The sequence below is a fragment of the Melopsittacus undulatus genome, chromosome 3, assembly GCF_012275295.1.
Source record: "Melopsittacus undulatus isolate bMelUnd1 chromosome 3, bMelUnd1.mat.Z, whole genome shotgun sequence".
Taxonomy (NCBI): Eukaryota; Metazoa; Chordata; class Aves; order Psittaciformes; family Psittaculidae; genus Melopsittacus; species Melopsittacus undulatus.
The window spans coordinates 59,559,386-59,577,215 of NC_047529.1; the positions used below are offsets into that span (position 1 = coordinate 59,559,386).

The 17,830-nt window shown below is 36.6% G+C and overlaps 1 protein-coding gene across 1 annotated transcript in view; it reads right to left on the reverse strand.

Moving 5' to 3' along the window:
* SEC63 (SEC63 homolog, protein translocation regulator) overlaps positions 1-17,830 on the reverse strand; it is a 58,129-nt gene that overhangs the window by 21,704 nt on the left and 18,595 nt on the right. Inside the window, exons 3-9 of the mRNA XM_005154674.3 lie at positions 17,129-17,243; positions 13,611-13,723; positions 10,983-11,044; positions 7,086-7,144; positions 6,408-6,458; positions 3,774-3,882; positions 1,266-1,360 (exon numbers count right to left, since the gene is read on the reverse strand). Coding sequence (XP_005154731.2) covers positions 1,266-1,360; positions 3,774-3,882; positions 6,408-6,458; positions 7,086-7,144; positions 10,983-11,044; positions 13,611-13,723; positions 17,129-17,243 — 604 coding nt within the window. The remainder of the gene's footprint in view (positions 1-1,265; positions 1,361-3,773; positions 3,883-6,407; positions 6,459-7,085; positions 7,145-10,982; positions 11,045-13,610; positions 13,724-17,128; positions 17,244-17,830) is intronic.

Consider the following 17,830-nt stretch of genomic DNA (forward strand, 5'->3'; position numbering starts at 1 on the left):
CAACTGGGAACAACACCCTGTTCAGCACATAGCACGATGAGGGAAGTGAGCCTCTTGGGAAGGAAGGAAGGAATTAGATGACATCAACTTTTCTAGTTTAGCAAAATAAAGACAAAAAGAGAACAAATGGGCTATTGCTTCTGTCTATAAATGCATTCAGGATATACATAGCAAGAAACATTTAGACTCAGAAATAGCCATGATGAAAATCATGGCTACAAATTGGTCACAAATGAGATTCTTAACAATGTAACAGCAAGTTCTGGAACATCTTCTCAGCCGGATATGGTTACAGGAGGTTTAACTGCCTTTTAAGTAAAGAATTATTACATTAAAACGCCTTACACAATGCCAATGCTTACAACAGCACAGGGGAACTGATAATCAAGGTGATGCTTTCCAGTCATGTGCTCCCACTGATGAAAAACCTCACCTAACCACAATTACAGCTCCTTCTCTTAAAGCCCATAAGATGATATTAATAAAAAGACAGACAGTTAAGTATCTCAGCCTATTTTCTTTATGTTTCGAACACAAAAGCACATTTTCAGCTTGAAAATCTGACTGTGTGCATGCAAAGGTTAAATTTTTGAGATCACAATTGTTATTTAGCAAACCTGAAACATCTTTATTGGATCATTTTGTATACTGTACTTTAGGCTTCTTAAAACCAAAGTGTTCGTTTCTGATAAATAGGACTTCCTAAAACTCTGCTAGCTAAAATTAGTTGCCACATTTATGCATTATGTCATCTCTGTTGGGAAAACTGTGTGGAAATGAAAATAAAAGGCAACCAGAGGGGAATAGACATTCACGGAGAAATCCTTATAATATTTAAGGACATTATTAATTCCGATATCAGATAATTTTACTTCAGTATTAACATATTTAACCAGGTCTGCATTAATGATTTAAAGAACTTCATGAAATGGACATCACCTTATATAAATACTCAAAATTTGTAAGGACTGACACTCTAATCCCCTACTTAGTTTTCCCTCCTCAAAAACCCAACCCAGGAGTCTGTATACTAAACTGATTACATTTAAGCTAAGTATTATCACCAATTAATGTTATTTTCTTTTTAAAATAATTAAAGTCTAGCTTCTAATTCTTATTTCTGAAGGGAGAACCTGTTTTGCTGCATCTCAACAAAATTTGTTCCTTGAGAGCTTGAATTCTGTCAGCTAGTCACCTAGAAGGGCCAAACCCTTCTTCCCTTGAAAAAGCCAGTTATTTATAAAACGTCTCTTGATGTAACTAACCTGTGGTATCTGAATGTTGTCTGCTGGTCTACTTGTAGCATCTTTATTGTACTGAGGATCAAATTCAGATGCCCCTGCTAAAACCATGATAAGCCCTGCAAAGAGAATAGAAGGCACATCGAGGAAATGTCAGCAACATCCTATGCCACCAAGCAATTTCTTCAGAACCCTCATTCATAAAGCTTATTGCCACTCTTCCCCCAGCAACCATGAAGACCTGTAGGTATTTAGTTGATCAGCTACTACTGCCACAGGGCAAAGGAGGCAAGAACTAACACCTGGCACAAGACAAAAGAGATATCTCAAGGCTTCATTTTACATGGCATCAAGTGCAGCACTTGACTTGAAATGTCTTCACAAAAACAGTTAGGCTTCTTTAGGATTGGCACACATCACTACACAGCAGTTTGACTACTTCTGCATGCACACAGAATCATTCCTCCCGCACTTCATGTGCCTGAGGTGAAACCACTGGAGGGGGAGGCAGGAAGGGTGGAACTTCAACTCAATTTTCTGTTCAGTCAGCAATAAAAATTCACCAATTTTTTTTATTATTAGAAAAGCAGTTCAATACATACCCTCTAAAAACAAAACTCAGGAAGATGATGGACTGCTCTTTTCCTGATTTGATTAGGAAAATCCATACTACCTTAAAGCATTCTGTTGTGTAATTAAGATGAAAGATCTACACAATGGGATGCTTTAGCCTCATTATGAGCTTTCTGCTCATGAACATATCAGATCCTTCAGCCATAGACAGTAAGAGGAAGCTCACCCCACTATTTTCTTCAGTTAAAATAATTTTTTTCTGCAATAGTTACTTGGGCTTGCTTAAACTTTGAGCAGGTCAAAGTTATTTTTGCCAACTTGCAGTGCTCAGTGAATTCCAATTACTAACAACTAGTCAAGTTCCCCAAGTATCAATTTTCATTGCCACTAGCAATTATCTATTTACTTCCTGAGCAGAGCATATGGAAGAGTTACAGACAACTATAAATACTTTCCTATTATTTCAGATAAAAAACTGTGGATCTTCAGGAAAGGAAGTTTAAGGAACTCATTCATTCCAAAGCCTAAAAACAATCACACATATTTGTTTCACCATTTCCCTGAACCAGTTTGACTACAATTGCCTGGGCTGAAAGCCTTGAATTTTGGCACTGATACCTTACCACTGTGGAATTCACAGCCAAGCAAAAGCCCTACCTGATCACTCTGTGGTTTGTCTAAGCCACCGCAGCTGTGCCTCATTTTTCATTCAGATTGCACAACAGACCTCAGTGGAAAACAACTGACCTGCCTCTGACCCCAGGACTCCCTGAAAGTGTTAAGTCCTTAAATAAAGCCACTCAAACTTAGGGTTAATTTTTTTAACCAGTCTGTAGATGAGACCAGGTGAGCCTCAAACCTGTACTTCTGAGCAAGGTTCAACACAAATCTACCTTTAGAAGTTTGGTGAAAGAAGAGGCTGGGTTGGCCACATCTCCCTAAACTTCTAAAGTTGTCTCACCTACTCTCCCACTCCTCCTTTCTCATCTAGCCGTCTGGAGATGTAAAAAAGCATAAAAATATTACAAGGGTCTGAACTCATCACACACAAATTCACTTGTGTTGTGCCTAGAAAGCTGGTGTATTTATGTGCTCTTAGCTCCTAGACTTCTTGAACTATCTGCAAAGCATTTCTGTTCAATAGAGAAAGTCATTGCAATATTCCAACAAATCTGAAGCTGAACAGTGCAATTCAGAGGAATAAACCAATATATTTAGGAACCCTTTTTAGAGGGGTTGGGAGCTTTTTAATTCTGCTTTTTAATTGCTCTGAGCATGCAATCTAGCAAAATCCAACCTAAAACTAGCTAATACCATGGTAATTCTTCAGGCCCATGACAGCCTCCAAACTGAAAGATCCAATTCTGCACAACATAATGCATCTATAGATTTCCCCAGAAAAAGAGGTCTTTACTCCTTTAAAAGTGAGCACACAAGAAAAGTTTATCAAAACCCATAAATGAGTAACAAAGTAACATGAAACTGACAGGGAGACTTTTTTAAAATAGAAATTTAACTATAACATAAGAAGAATAGAGAAGCAGAAATACTCTTTCATTCTTTGGTGAAACAATAAGTTTATGACAACCCGTAGAAGATTCACAAAGCCAATTTCGCTACACTAACAGCAGAAAATACATATATAGGCTGTGCTCCTAAGGGCCACATAGTAGCTCAGGACTACAGGCAGGTCAGCATACAATATTGTGTTTTGGTTTATTTTTTTAGATGTACACAGACAGGCATAAATATACATCTATGTAACCCCCTCTTCCGAATACACAGGGCTTCTTACAGAGTACTCTTTATCCACAACAAAATGAAGCTTTAAAAAACACTCTAAAAAGAAACAGAAACATTATTTTAACCTAATGAAGGTTTATAAAATAGACATTTTAACACGAGCAGATTGACATTTCCAGATGAATCTGCCAACATTTCAAGATGCCCATTACTTACGTTTCATGTCCATGTTCCGTGTTTTATAGACAAAATATGTATATATTTGAGTTGTCCGAATGAGAATTTGGTCTCCGCTATATCGTATAGATCGGTACCACCAGGAACCCTGAAATATTTAGGAAGAACAGACTGACATCAGCTATGATGAAGCACTGAAACAGCTATGCTGCATCACCTCTTGTCTGTTCACAACCAGGTAACTCAGCCCAACTGATTTTACACCTACGTTAAGATCAACTGAATCTCAGGAAATAGAAGCAAAAAAATACTTGCCAATATAAATTCTAAAAAGCACACCAATACATTCACCTGAGAGAATCTGACTCTCAAAGCTTTTAGATGATCTCTAGCCCAGAGAATTCCCCCCAGCAGGTGCACACACATGCACACATATGCACTCTTTTATTTTTTGTGTTGTTTTAGTGAATCCACTAAACAGTAAATCAGATAGATTTTCCCCTTTCTATATATCTGGTAACTCCTTATTGTGCAACACAGTATTCAAATCAAATTCAGTTTAGGCAGACCAAGGCCAAATCAAGAACAGAGTAAGAAATGTCTTTAATTCTAAGAAAATTTGGGAAAAAAAAGTAATCTAATCAGAAAATGCTCTTCAGAAGGGGAATGTGGAGGTGGCCCAGTGCCCTTGCTGCAAGTTTTCAGAATTAAGCCATATGCCTTCAGGCTAACGGAATTTTCCAAACCTTCAGAAACACTCCAATAATTCTGTCATTAGCATTACACCAGTGGCTTCAAACTATGGAACTCAGTGTACAGTGACTGTACTCTATAATGTGTACTAAGAAAAATGGTGTACTGGGTTATAAACTGCAGCGTGTTCATTAAACTACTACTTGTAAGCAAAGGCCACTAATAGGAGGAAAAAAATCCAAGATACATCTCAATCTATTGTAAAGTTTATCACAAGCAAAAAGTAGCAATCAGTAAGACCAGTAAGCAATGCTTACTATTAATAATTTAATAGGCAATAGTGTAAATTCTCCTACTACAGCAAGAACTCTGCTACTTAATTATTTGAGAAGTGCTCAAGTACTGGACCCCCACAAATTTTATTTTAAAATAAAATTAGGTTTGATTCTTCCATGAATAGATGAATCCTGACACAAAATAGTACACAACTTTTTTAGGTTTTTGCAGAAAAGTTTAAATTATAATCCCATACCTATCAAACTTTTTTTCTAAGTACAGGTATTGGAAGAAAAATATAAATATGACCAGTCCAATCTTCATGAAAGAGGCTGCCACAACTGCTTTTGCCGACACAGCTCGTCTCTCTCCCCTCATGTACAGAGCATTATTTAGGTCAGTAGAGGTCTAGAGAATTACGTATCAGTATTTTCCTTTTTTGTTAATCTGGATTCAAAGGGTGGAACTAACCTTACTTTTAGATGCTTATCTAAGGTATAGCATGACTACCCTGTAGTTAACTTTGACTTCTTCATTGATTCATAAAAGAGAAACAGGCCCATTAAAAGCATGAATCATCTTGAATGTCTACTTTAGAATGAAATGATAAAATAACTTGCTCCATAAAAATTACTATTCCTCTTCCCTGACTGTAAAAGAAATTTACAGTGACAAGTGTGAATGCAAAAGTCTACATCTCATATAAAGGCAAGAGGCGGCAGATTTTATTTTTTTTCAGCTCAGGACATTTCTTCCTAACAACAGAAAGAATGTTTACTTTCACTTGAGCTACTATAAACCTGGTATAAATCACTAAAAGTACACATATACAAAAAAGCATCAAGAAACACCAGCTTCAACCTAAATAGAAAGGCAGAAAAAATATGCAACATTGTACCCTGGATTTTAGACTACTTAATCAACAACTTGTTGACTCGCCACACGTAATTTTCTACCCTAAATCCTCAATTATGTAGACCCTCAAAGAGAAGGCATAATGCCTGGCTGAGCCTCTGCACAGAGAGATGCAAGCAGTTGCCAAGACGTCAGGAAACTTTTTCAAATTAAAATCATCTTCCCAAGAGCAAGAAGGTTTCTAGGTGTCAATTTTCTGAGTCTTTCTTCATGCCATACCTCTAAATGCACAACACTGGATAAGGGACATTGGTCAAAAGCAATACTGTAGGGCAAACCTGAGTCCTGAAATACCACTCAACCTCACACAAAGAAATCTCAAGAGCAGACATCTCATGACGTACAGAAGATCAATAAAAATTGAAGTTATGGAAACAAAGGCAGTTGGGAGAAACCACATCAACAACCTGTTCCACATGCAATACATATTCAAGTACCACCAGCTACAGACATCTCAGTCTTGGCTGTACAGTAACATCACTGAATACATTCAAGTTCACCACATCACATTAATTTTCATGTGATGAATGACAGAAGGTACAAGACAAATTACATAACTCAGTCTAACACTTGCTCTATCTAATATTTCCCCTTATGGCTGTCTATCATGGCACTGATTTTTTTTTTAAACTCTACAGTAACTACACTTTTTCCATAAGAAAACACCCACATTTAAAATAAAAAAAAAACCTCACTCACTTGCCCTCTCTGTGGAAGGCAAGAGTGAGCAACTCAGCTCTGTTTACAGCTTGGTTAAAGAGAATAAAATACTGATTAGATAATACTTACCACAACAACTGGAAGAATAACCATAAATGCTAATCCATATACAAGCAAAACCTATAAAAGAATTATGAAACGTACTGCATTAGATACTTCAGTTACTTAATGCCACTCTTGTTTAAAACCTTTATTCTAAAGTACAGTCAAGTAGTATTACCACAAACCTACTACAAATTAATGTAAGCTTATTGCATAACACCTATTGCTATTTCTGAAGGACAACTTATGAGTAACATAATCAGTTGGGCAGAGTTTAAATAAGGAGTATTGGTGTGGTGTAAGTAATCTTATAAATCATCCATGCATTGTCTCAGGTGTTTTTTTAGTAATTTAAGAGTTGGCAGCTAAAATGTGATACAGTGGAGAGATGATTACCGCATTAAAAGAAATTAAGCGGGTAAACCAAATACCTTGCAGCAACAAATGCAAGAGGAAGGATATTTAGACACTATGATTACAGCATCACTAGCAAACCAAATGGAACTACAGAAATGCAAGAAGCAGTTCTGTTTTGAGCTACACTAACCCTTCTGACTCTTGAAATTTGCTTCAAAGATACACATTTGGACCAAAGTATTATTAACAACATATTTTGACAAAAATACACAGTATTAAGCACAAACATTTTAAGGTGAACAGCTGCAAGTTCACCTTGAAATCCTGAGATTAAGTAAGTTGGCTCACCAAAATTGAATTTTTCTGATCCACAATCCAAGCTGGCAAAGCTATACCAAAGCTTGTAGCTGTGGGAGTAAAGAAAATAAATTCACTATACAATATTAAGGAATTGGTTTAGAGTCACATTAAGTCTAACAAACAAAAAGACCCAACAAAACCACCAGTCCATAAAAATAATCCTCATATTTATCACTTCAATGAACAAAATTTAATGAATTTAACAAAATAAATACACTCAAGTACACAATAAAAAAAAACAAGATTTAAGTGCAACATCTGAAATACCAGAGATTTTAGCTTAACATATTGAAGTGAGAGATATGCAAGATCAATATATTAAAAACAAAAAAATAAAAAAGAGAAAAAAAAAATCACAGATGGAAAGATTTATGAGTTTTGCCTTGCACAGTTTTCAGCAGTTTAAATACATACAGATCAGTAAATACATTAAATGCAAGAAAACTGTTGGACCCAACTGAATTCTATGGGCAAAGTTTTATTTGTTTGTAAATTCAGGAGAGTGTTCTAAGGCGTAAATTGCAAAAACAAAATCTTCTGCCAGTTCAAATTTCTGTGACTGGCAAGAAAAAGAAAGGAATACTTCTCAATTCAAAAGGAGTCAGGCTGCAAAAAATAGAAAACGTTATTCTTTCACAGTAACATCTACGGCGCACAGATCTGAACACTAAATAATATAAAATAGTTTGTGTTCAAACACTTTTGTGGTAATACACTGATCTTTGCAAACACTACCTATACCAAAACTAGAAGTTCTAGGAAAACAAGAAAGAAGGAAAAAAACCCAAACTGCAACCCCACAAAACAAACCACCAAAACAAACCAAAACTTATGCTTTCTGCAGTACCAGGTGTCAATGAGGAGTATTGCCTTAAATAAGGACAGAGTAGGATTCCCTGTGTAGTCAGATACTATCCTGATACAGTCTCCAACAGATTGTAACAGCCATCAATTCACACAACCAGTTGTTCCGTGCAAGCCTAATATGACTTCCGTGTAATTAAACTGGAAATTAGTATTTGCTGAGACTCAAACATCTGATCAACTTGACCACACCTCAAGCTTTGGAGCTCAACAGAATAACAGCCAGCGAATTTACCACATTAAGTTATAGGTAACACCCTGCTCTGGAGAGAAGTCTGGAAAGACTTTCCTATCTGTTAATGGTTATGGACTTTTAAAAGAATCTACTAAAAATGTAATGTGTCTTTTACTGCTGGTATTAATTCCAGTTTCCCACAGTATTTTTGGCCTTTAGTACTGTAACTTCGAACTGCTGCAGGAACAGAAGTAGATCAGTAGAAAGCGCTCTCTTCTGGTCTGTTAGTCTCGTTGCCCACATCCATGCTTGCTGAGCTGAAGCACTAGCAAATACCAAGGGGAAAAACAGTGTACTAAAACTGCCCTAAGTTATTAAAAGCATATCTTTTTACTCTCCAAGTCCACCCCCATGCTTTGAAACACTCTTCAAATGATTTTAGACATTGAGTATTTTACTTTTAGTAAAGAGGCAAGTCATGCCAAAGATAAGAAAATTTTGTTTGCCTGCCTCCAACCTCCATGCTGCTCCAGTTGAAGAGACAGAAATACTGCTAGCTGTTCCTTCTTCCTGGGCACACAGGGTGGGATGGACCTCATCTAACTTGGTTAGAGATGGCTAACAACACATGCGCTTAATCTCACCTCTTTATAATGGACTGTCTCCATTCTTTGACTATGCAAACTAAAAAATTTAAGTATGTAGCTTGGATTTTTACACTATAGGTGTATAAGTGAAGAGAAGATGAATTTCACTAAATTAGAAAGCTCCTCACACTTCAATGTGGAGCAAGGTTACAGAACATAAGATGTGAGAGAATTTCAGGCTTCTTCTCACCCTTCAGATGAAGCGATGATGAGAGACTCAGAAGCAAAGTAGAGAATTTCAATTCCACTGTAGTCCGGGTTTCAGAAGAGTAGGCAGTTCAACACTCACAGTATGAACTCCTGCCCTACCAAAGAATCATTTCATTTCACCTTTTGGTCCCTTCAGTTGGTGAAAGCAACCTCTGAACGAATCACACAAGAAAAATCTTCATGCCTTTAAATGCTCAGAGTTTGGCTGAGTTTTTCTTTTGAAGTCACAGCTTCAACTCTGTTCAAGGACACTGACATGCTGCCTAACTTGAAATCCTATGCCTCGGCAACACTAAGTTAGTAACTTGTGGATGCAAAAAAAGTTTAGCATCAGAAAAGGTTCCAGTAAAGCTATTTGTGCATATACCATACTAAAATTTACAGTATCATTTTACTGATTTTGTGACAGCATTTCTGAAGCAAGATCTTATTTGTATTTTGCAGCAAGAGGAACAAAGTCCTCCCACTTGCCTGGCTAAAAAACCAAGAGAAGCTAAGAGCTGAAAACTCTTCTATGCTATAAATCACACTGGTTAAACAAACTGAGCCACCACCTTAGTCCATCAAAAATGCTTTCAATCAGACTATGATTTAGTTGGCACAGTTGGTTTTTTGAAGAAGATTGTTTCCCTGAAACACTGACTCAGAGGCTGGGAGAGGGGTCCCTCTTAAAAATTAATTTCCCCTGTTCGATGGCTATAATTCAGAAGAATAAATTTCCAGCACAGAGCTCTGATCATCCTGTAACTTCACAAGTAAGTTTCAAATTCCATTTACTATTTCCAAGCTGGCCTTAACTCATTCCATGTAGATACGTAGTATAACTTAGTCCTGCAAACTGCAGAGCATCAAGCAGAGATCTATACAGGCCTGTCCTAACAGGTGGCAGGTTTACTTTTTGCTTGTAATGAGTATCAGAAGCAGCTAGAAATTTACAATTTTCTTTCTCATAACCAGTCCACTTAAACAACGGTCACAAAGATGTTTTACAAGTGACTCACACAACTGCAAATAGGAGATTGGGGTGTGGGGGAGTGAACTATTAGCTTTCAGTAGTAAATTGTTTTAGTTTGGATCATAGACTCTTAGAATAGTTAGGGTTGGAAAGGACCTTAAGATCATCTAGTTCCAACCCCCCTGCCATGGGCAGGGACACCTCACACTAAACCATATCACCCAAGGCTTCATCCAACCTGGTCTTGAACACTGCCAGGGATGGAGCATTCACAACCTCCCTTGGGAACCCATTCCAGTGCCTCACCACACTAACAGTAAAGAATTTCTTCCTTATATCCAGTCTAAACCTCTGCTGTTTAAGTTTCAACCTGTTATCCCTTGTCCTATCACTACAGTCCCTAATGAATAGTCACTCTCCAGCATCCCTGTAGGCCCCCTTCAGATACTGGAAGGCTGCTATGTGATCATCTACTGTAAAACTTTAATACACCATCATCAGGATTATTTTCATGTAACTACCTGCCCAGGAACAATCTATCAGCATAAGGATAATTACTAAGACTCCTCCTGATGAAGGTGGCATAGAGCTACTCCCAAACATTACTGCTTCCAGCAAACAGAAGGCAGATGCGTATACAGTATTTATTTAAATACATACATATCCTGAAGGGTGTTTATTGCATTATGGTTAGTTGTTAATTTTTCAATATACATTTATACTATCTGATCATAAATTTTAATACCTCCTTTTAACATTGGCATGCTTCTCTAAACATTTACTACAGCTAACTGAAAAATACTCCTATCTTTTCCCCTGATAAGTTTGAGAAATGTGAAAACAAACTCTTCCCTACTTCTCCATGCCACCATCACCCCAGAGCCAGTTTCATAAGCAAAGAATTGATGCAATGCATTGCTTCAATCATAGTAAGAAGTTATTCAGTATATAATAAGATCTGAATGCTTCTCAAATGATCAGATATTACACAGCTTAATGCATAAAAATTACAGGACTTCTATCATTCCTGTTACCTTGTGGTCCATCTGGATTACCAAATTCTTCCCAATTTTTTCGTGATTCTTCATCAGTTAAACTAGTTTCAAGAAAAGATACGTGTTAATGCAGAAGTAAAGACATTTCTCTAAATCATTAACATACAGAAACTTTAATATGTGCCATTTACACTATCCTTCAGAGATGGTGTGGCAAGCTAAACAGCTTCTCCTATTGTTCTTATGAAAATCAATAAGAAATGATACTGCTGCATTCCCTCATGATATGCAGGCAAGTTCTTTTAAGCACTCTGACAACAAAAGAATCTGACACAGAAGGTGCACCCTCATACAGGGGACTGGAATGATGAGAGGGACTGTGTGCCCACCAGCAAAAAGCACTTTCCAGTGCCAGATTACAGTACAGCAAATTTTTAAAGACAACAAAGGTTGAAAACGTTAGCTTTTTTTGGAAATGAGGTGAATATGCAAGATGAGTTGATAGAGCAGTTGTCCATATGGGCTTTTAATTCTCTTGTTCTAGACTTTCAGCCTTTGATGGTTTCATTTGTTTTTCCCTAGTTTCATATTTAAGAAGAGAAAAAAAATAAGTTAAGGCACTACCTCCTAAATCTTAGTTTCTATGCCTGTTCTCTAATGATAGTTTCTTGGCAATAATATACTACCTCAAACAGAATCCCTGTTACAGGAAGAATACTGCTTTAGGAAACAGAAGACCAGGCAATCCCTATACGGAAGATGTGGTTTCACAGAAGAAATCAGTGAATGATTCAGACATCTCCTGATTATTTTTAAGTCTCACATTTGTTAATGAGCAGACTCATTCAATGGATAGGTTTTATACTCTTTTAAGACAGCATGGCTAAGGAACTTCACCATCATTTACTTCAAAATAGACACTTGCCAGAGCCCTTGCAGTAGCATTTTAAGTATCATACTGTATCACTAAGCATTTGAGTGTTACCTTGGAAAACAAAGAACTGAGATGTGTCAGGAGTTCAGAAAGCAATACTCCAATATCCTATTGAAGAGACTTTCATAGTGATGCAGGTGTGTTTAAGTGGAAGGTATGATTTCAAAACTGCTCAAGTGATCATGGTGTTGGTTCTCCTCACCTCACCCCAAACAGGAATCTCAGTCACTAAGGTCAAACACATAGACAAGTGACTTAAAAGCAAAAACCACCAGCTTGCTAGGTTCTCCAGTGACGTGACTATTCTAATAAACCCCTACAGTGAAAGAAGGCTCAGAGGGCATGGGCAAGGGCAACATGCCATGAATCTCAGGCTGACCACACTGACTCACCACAGCTGCTGCAAAGAAACCAATTGTCTCAACACAATGGGGACTGGTGGGTGGCCTTTGTTTGAGGTATACACCTACAGATCAACTGCAGTATAAATATTTGTGTGCATTTAAAAAGTATGAATGTCTCCTCAAGTTTGTGAGACCAGCATGGGGGAGTGCATACCTGACTCAGCCCAACATGCTCAAACTGACTTCAACCTGTAAGTGCCTTCCCAGCACCTGGGGACACTAGCATTGTGACAGTGAGTATATTAGAGAGACGGGTAATGGGAATCACATTGATAGTGTGATTGAACTGTGTATTGAAATTCCTGTATTTTACTAAGTCTAACTTACAAAAAATACCAAAGCCACAACATAAATGTACTGTTCTGCTAAATCAGAAATTGTGTGTAACATCAACTGTCTTCAGAGAAGCAAAGTTGATATTAAAGCCACATATAGAAAAACCTAAAAAACAAAACCCCCCCCCAAAAAAAACCAAACAAAAACAGCAAACAAAACAAAACAAACCACCCTGTTCAGATACTACTGGATTCTGACAGATGACCATTTAGAATGGAAAATAATACAATGCTGTATTAACACTCCACGTATGAACAGCATTATAAATCCCAAACCCACATCTTGATAATACAAAACTTAAAAAAAAAAAAAAAAAAGGGATCTCCTTTATACCAAGTTCTAATATTTGACATCATCTCTCAGATAAACAAAAAAGTAAGCTATAAGGAGAGGTAAAGCCAAAAAATACTCTGGAGAAAAAGAGGATTCAAGGATACAGCTTTCAAGATCTACACAGGTAATATGAAACAGTCACCAGTGAATAATCAGGACTGGAAGGCAAGTAGGCAAGTGCAAATGAGAAGGGACACAGGGAAGCTGAGGGAAAATTGAGTCAGAACCAGAATGAAACATCTTTGTTGTTAGATGAGAACAAATTTAAAATATTCTTCCTTATTCTCTGGCTTTATTGCCAGGAGAAATGAACACTATTTATTTTCTAAGCAGTGCTTCAGAATTTCTGCAACCCATATTGTTCTTTGTCATCTTTAAGGCTTAATATGTATCATACAGGAAACATTTTTCTTAGCTGACATGGAAATTAAATACAAAGATGTAACACCTTACAGCATTGTGACATTGCTAAACAATTATCATTCCTAACTTGCACAGAGCAAACATGCACTGAACTAAGACATGTTTTGACTTTCATCACATATCCAAATGCATTTTTCCTGGCTCCTTAGGCCATCCTTGCTATTACCTTAAAGGTTTCCCCACTCATAACATCAAGTTCCCATTTTTTTTTTAATGGACAAAAAAAAAAAAACTTACGCTGCATAGGCCTTAGCAATCCTCATGAACATGACTTCATCTCCTCCTTTATCTGGATGGTATTTTAGCGATAGTGCACGGTATTGTTTCTTAATTTCTGATATACTTGCTCCCTTAAAAGGAAAGGTTTGAGTTATCTATTAATAAATACCTTAAATCTATTGCTCTGTATCTGTAAAGCACATCATTAACATTTCTCTGAACCATCCACTGAACTAAATTAGGTTCTAGTATATGATCATGAAACTCTGTATGTGTTTCATGGAAACAAGATTATACTAATTTTCTAATAGCATTTTAACAACCATTGTATTTTAAAATCAAAGTCACAGTCTAACAAAAAGACATTCAGATGACGGGATATTGGATTTTTTTCTGAATTACTTTATTCATTGGTCCATAGGGAGGAAAAAAAAAGTAAGGCCTTCTTATCTGTTTGACAAATCTTTTCCTAAACATGTTCATGAATACAAGATTCTCACTTGCAATATTCTTAAACTTAAGCAAGAGTTCATAGATCAAGTATGATGGTTCACTTGCAGCTTGCAGGCAGAAATAAATCTGTCAGTCACAAGGAACAGCAGACTGTCTTTCCACTTAAGAATGCCTTTGACTAGAAGCATTCTATCCATAAATTCTTTCAAGCTTCTTGAACAAAGGGAATACATTACCTATACCTAAGGAAGAAATGGATTTTCATTCTACTACAGTATACTTAAATCCCACAAACACAACTCCTGTGCATTAATTTTCAGGCTGGTCTGGGAAACTACTTCACTACTCAATAAAATCCACAAAACTTTATAGTAAGTGCAGACAAATTTTTTCTACTAAGCTACCTGCTAAGTCTCACAGAACCATTATTATAGGATTTTTACTATTTTGTGGTAGAGGCCTAGCATGCTGACCTCTAACTGCATAATTAAAGATGACAGTGCTGTTTCAATAAATTTAAACTAGAAATTTAACTACTCTGAGGCTTCATTTGCTGTTACTTTACCCTAATTTTTTTTCTCTCTCTGCAACAGAGGGTGCATGTGATCCCTGATAAGTTGATGACAAACTTCCTGTCATTAATTACTTACTCATTCTCAAAAGCTAGGCTACAGTGCTTAGGCCTGATTCACAGAAATGCTTACTAGCCCAGGACACCTAGTGTCAATCAGCACTCTACTTGCAACACAGAGCTTCCCTATATTAACTACTTGGAGGGGAAAAAAAAAAATTGTAATTCAGACCCCAATTGTCTTATTTAAAGAATCCAATATTACAATCAGTTTTGAATTTCATCTTTATGCCTTGGATCCCACCTGTGAAATGGCAGTAAGGATACTTATTCAGTAAATCAGTAATAGTATCTCAGTGCCTTGAGTATTAGTGAATTTAAGCAATGTGCTCAAAAGAGGCCTACTCTATGTTCAAAACAAGGTGCTGATATCATACATAAAATAAGATGCATCTACATTAATCTGGACTTCATCCATGATGTGGTTCTCCTAGGGAAAAAAAAAAAGCCTCTCCTTATAAGCCTATATGCTAACAAAGGGGAAAAAAAAAACCCAACAAAACAATCTTGGCCATAGAGCGAATGCAAAGAAGCAAATGAATTACTGTGTACCGAAACTGTCAATTGCTTTTATCCACAACTTTTTTTTAGTTTGGGTTTCTTTTAACAGCAACAAAAGTTCCATTTTCTAACAACACTTCAACATGTGTTTCAACATCTGAATCACTTCATCAGCAGAGTTGGCAATGACTCTAAAGGTTTCACTTGAATGTTAACAGAAGAAAGATGTTCACTTTCCATGTAGTCTGAACTACAAGTTTTTCAAGGGGATTTAACAGACATTGTCTTGATACCACAGAAATACATAAAATAAACATGCTCTGGAATTCTGGATTATTTTGAGCTTGACTTCAACTGATCTATCTTCACACCCATCTCTTCATCCCTCATATAACATCTCCGGCTTCAATTCAGAATGTCCTTACGACAATGTGTTCGATCCCTCCATCAGTTACTGGAGCATTCCAGTAGTGGTTTCTTTACCTGGGTAAGTTACATGTGTCTAGAGCATGTGTACAAGTTTTCATTAATAAACATTAACTTAAATGCTTTTTTTCCCTCAGGGTTGTTACTTGTAGAAATTTGCCAAAGATGACAAAAGAAAATCCTCTTATGACTTAATCCCAGGCCTGACTTGTTTAGCCAAAGTGAACCAAGATACACGACTGTTCAAACTACAGTTCCAACAGACACCATTCAATAGTAAAAATGTATCTTGTTCCTCTGCCTCAATGAGAGAACGCAAGTCAGCAGTCCATCATTCGCAGAGGAACTGAGCAGAGGCTGAGTTTAAATAACTTGCTCTGCACATGACACGCAGATCTTGTTCTACTTGTCCAGCTAGAAAGCGGCTAGAGTCTAGCTATAATGGCTTTCTTACCACAGAAAAGCAGTACCAGTGATACTATGCTTATGGTGACAAGTCCCATTACTAATGGCAAGACATGTATTCATTAATATTCATATACATATTAAACTCTCCCACACTTAACAATATAACATCAAGCTTAATCAAAACAGGTATATTCAAAGTTCTTCAATATTATTGTGCTGAGCAGTATCCACAGCATACTTCCTTAGACTGGTGAGTAAAACATACTTCAGATTTCAGAGCTGAAAAGATTACTGTTATTCAAAAGAGGAGCTTTATGTCAGGAAATAATCAACATAAACAGAGAATTTGCTTGAGGTATTGTGGTTAAGATGAAGAGTTCAACAAGATTAAATGAGAGTATGAAAGATGTCCAGAGGGTCTACTTCTCTCGTTGAGATAAACAACTTTTTACACCCATTTTGAATCAGACCTTCAATACAAATAAAGCACTGCATCCGTTTTCTAGATAAACACTACTCTCCCTCCCCCCCAGTTTAATAAACCAAATCGTTGGTGTTACTATGTAGAATTTGTTGTTTACATACAACTGAGATGCAAGGTAACTTTTACTACATCAAAATGAGCATCACCAATACCCTTTAGTGAAACCTTTCATTTACAAGAGAAATACTGCTGTACAGCTGTAAATCGAATGAATCCACATTCTTGTTTAAAGAGTTTGTTCAGCAGCATCTCCAGAAATGGTTTTTGAGACAATTTTTACGGGGTATACAAAGCAGAATGTCTTCTTTGCTTTCCTGTACCACAGCATCAGAGTAAAGATTCAAAAAGATTCAAAACCCCCACCTCACTATATTAAGAAAATCATTAGATTTTTGAAGGGGCTTAATACAAAAAAGTTATAAATTAGCAGAGATATAGGCAAAGAATATCTAACGACTGACTTACAATATGGAGTAGCAACTTTCAGATGCCAATATAGAACAAAACCACTAGATACATTTGCTAAAGTTAACTTACTTCATTTACAAAAAAAACACAAGCCTTAAATTTGATATCTAGACATAGAACATACCATTACACTAGTACAGACTAGTGAAGGATGCTGTTACTTACAGGATCCAAATGTAAAACCTCATAAGGGTTGTATTCTTGATACTCCCGATCTGTTTTGGAAACTTTGTATGCAAGAAACAAAAATAATGCCCAGCCAGCAAGGAGGACTATTTTCCTGTTTGTGAGGGAGAAAAAAAAAATAAAAGAAACAAAATTTTTATATGCACAAATCCTCTAGGACTAGTATAATTCTACAAACAACAAAAGAAGCCATTAGATATCAGTCTTCAAGAAAAAGTATTAAAACAGCAAGAAACTTTAAAGAATGTATGAGTATTCCAGTTACAACACCACACTTGACACAGGTAAGACAGCTGCTCTAATTCTTTTCTCCCTTTTTTTCTCTAACAAAGGCAAGTCACTATCAACAAAGATTCTTTCCATTCTTTAGCTGTCCCCAGCAGGTATACAATAGTATTTCCTGTTCTTAAAGGAAATACTTCAACCTCATCCTAGACAAAGTCGACAAAAAAAAAAAAAAAAGGCTGAAATAGATACATAACAGACAGCAAAATATTGTGATGGTGGAGCAATAAACAAGGCACTGAAGGATATAAAACCAGCAACTTCAAACACACAAATTACTGCTCCTGTATATTTGAATATATATCATAGAATCATAGAATCGTGCATGTTAAATATTTAAATCAAAAGATAGACTAGTATCACTAACTTTAGTGAAGTAGGATTGTTTTTTGGAAC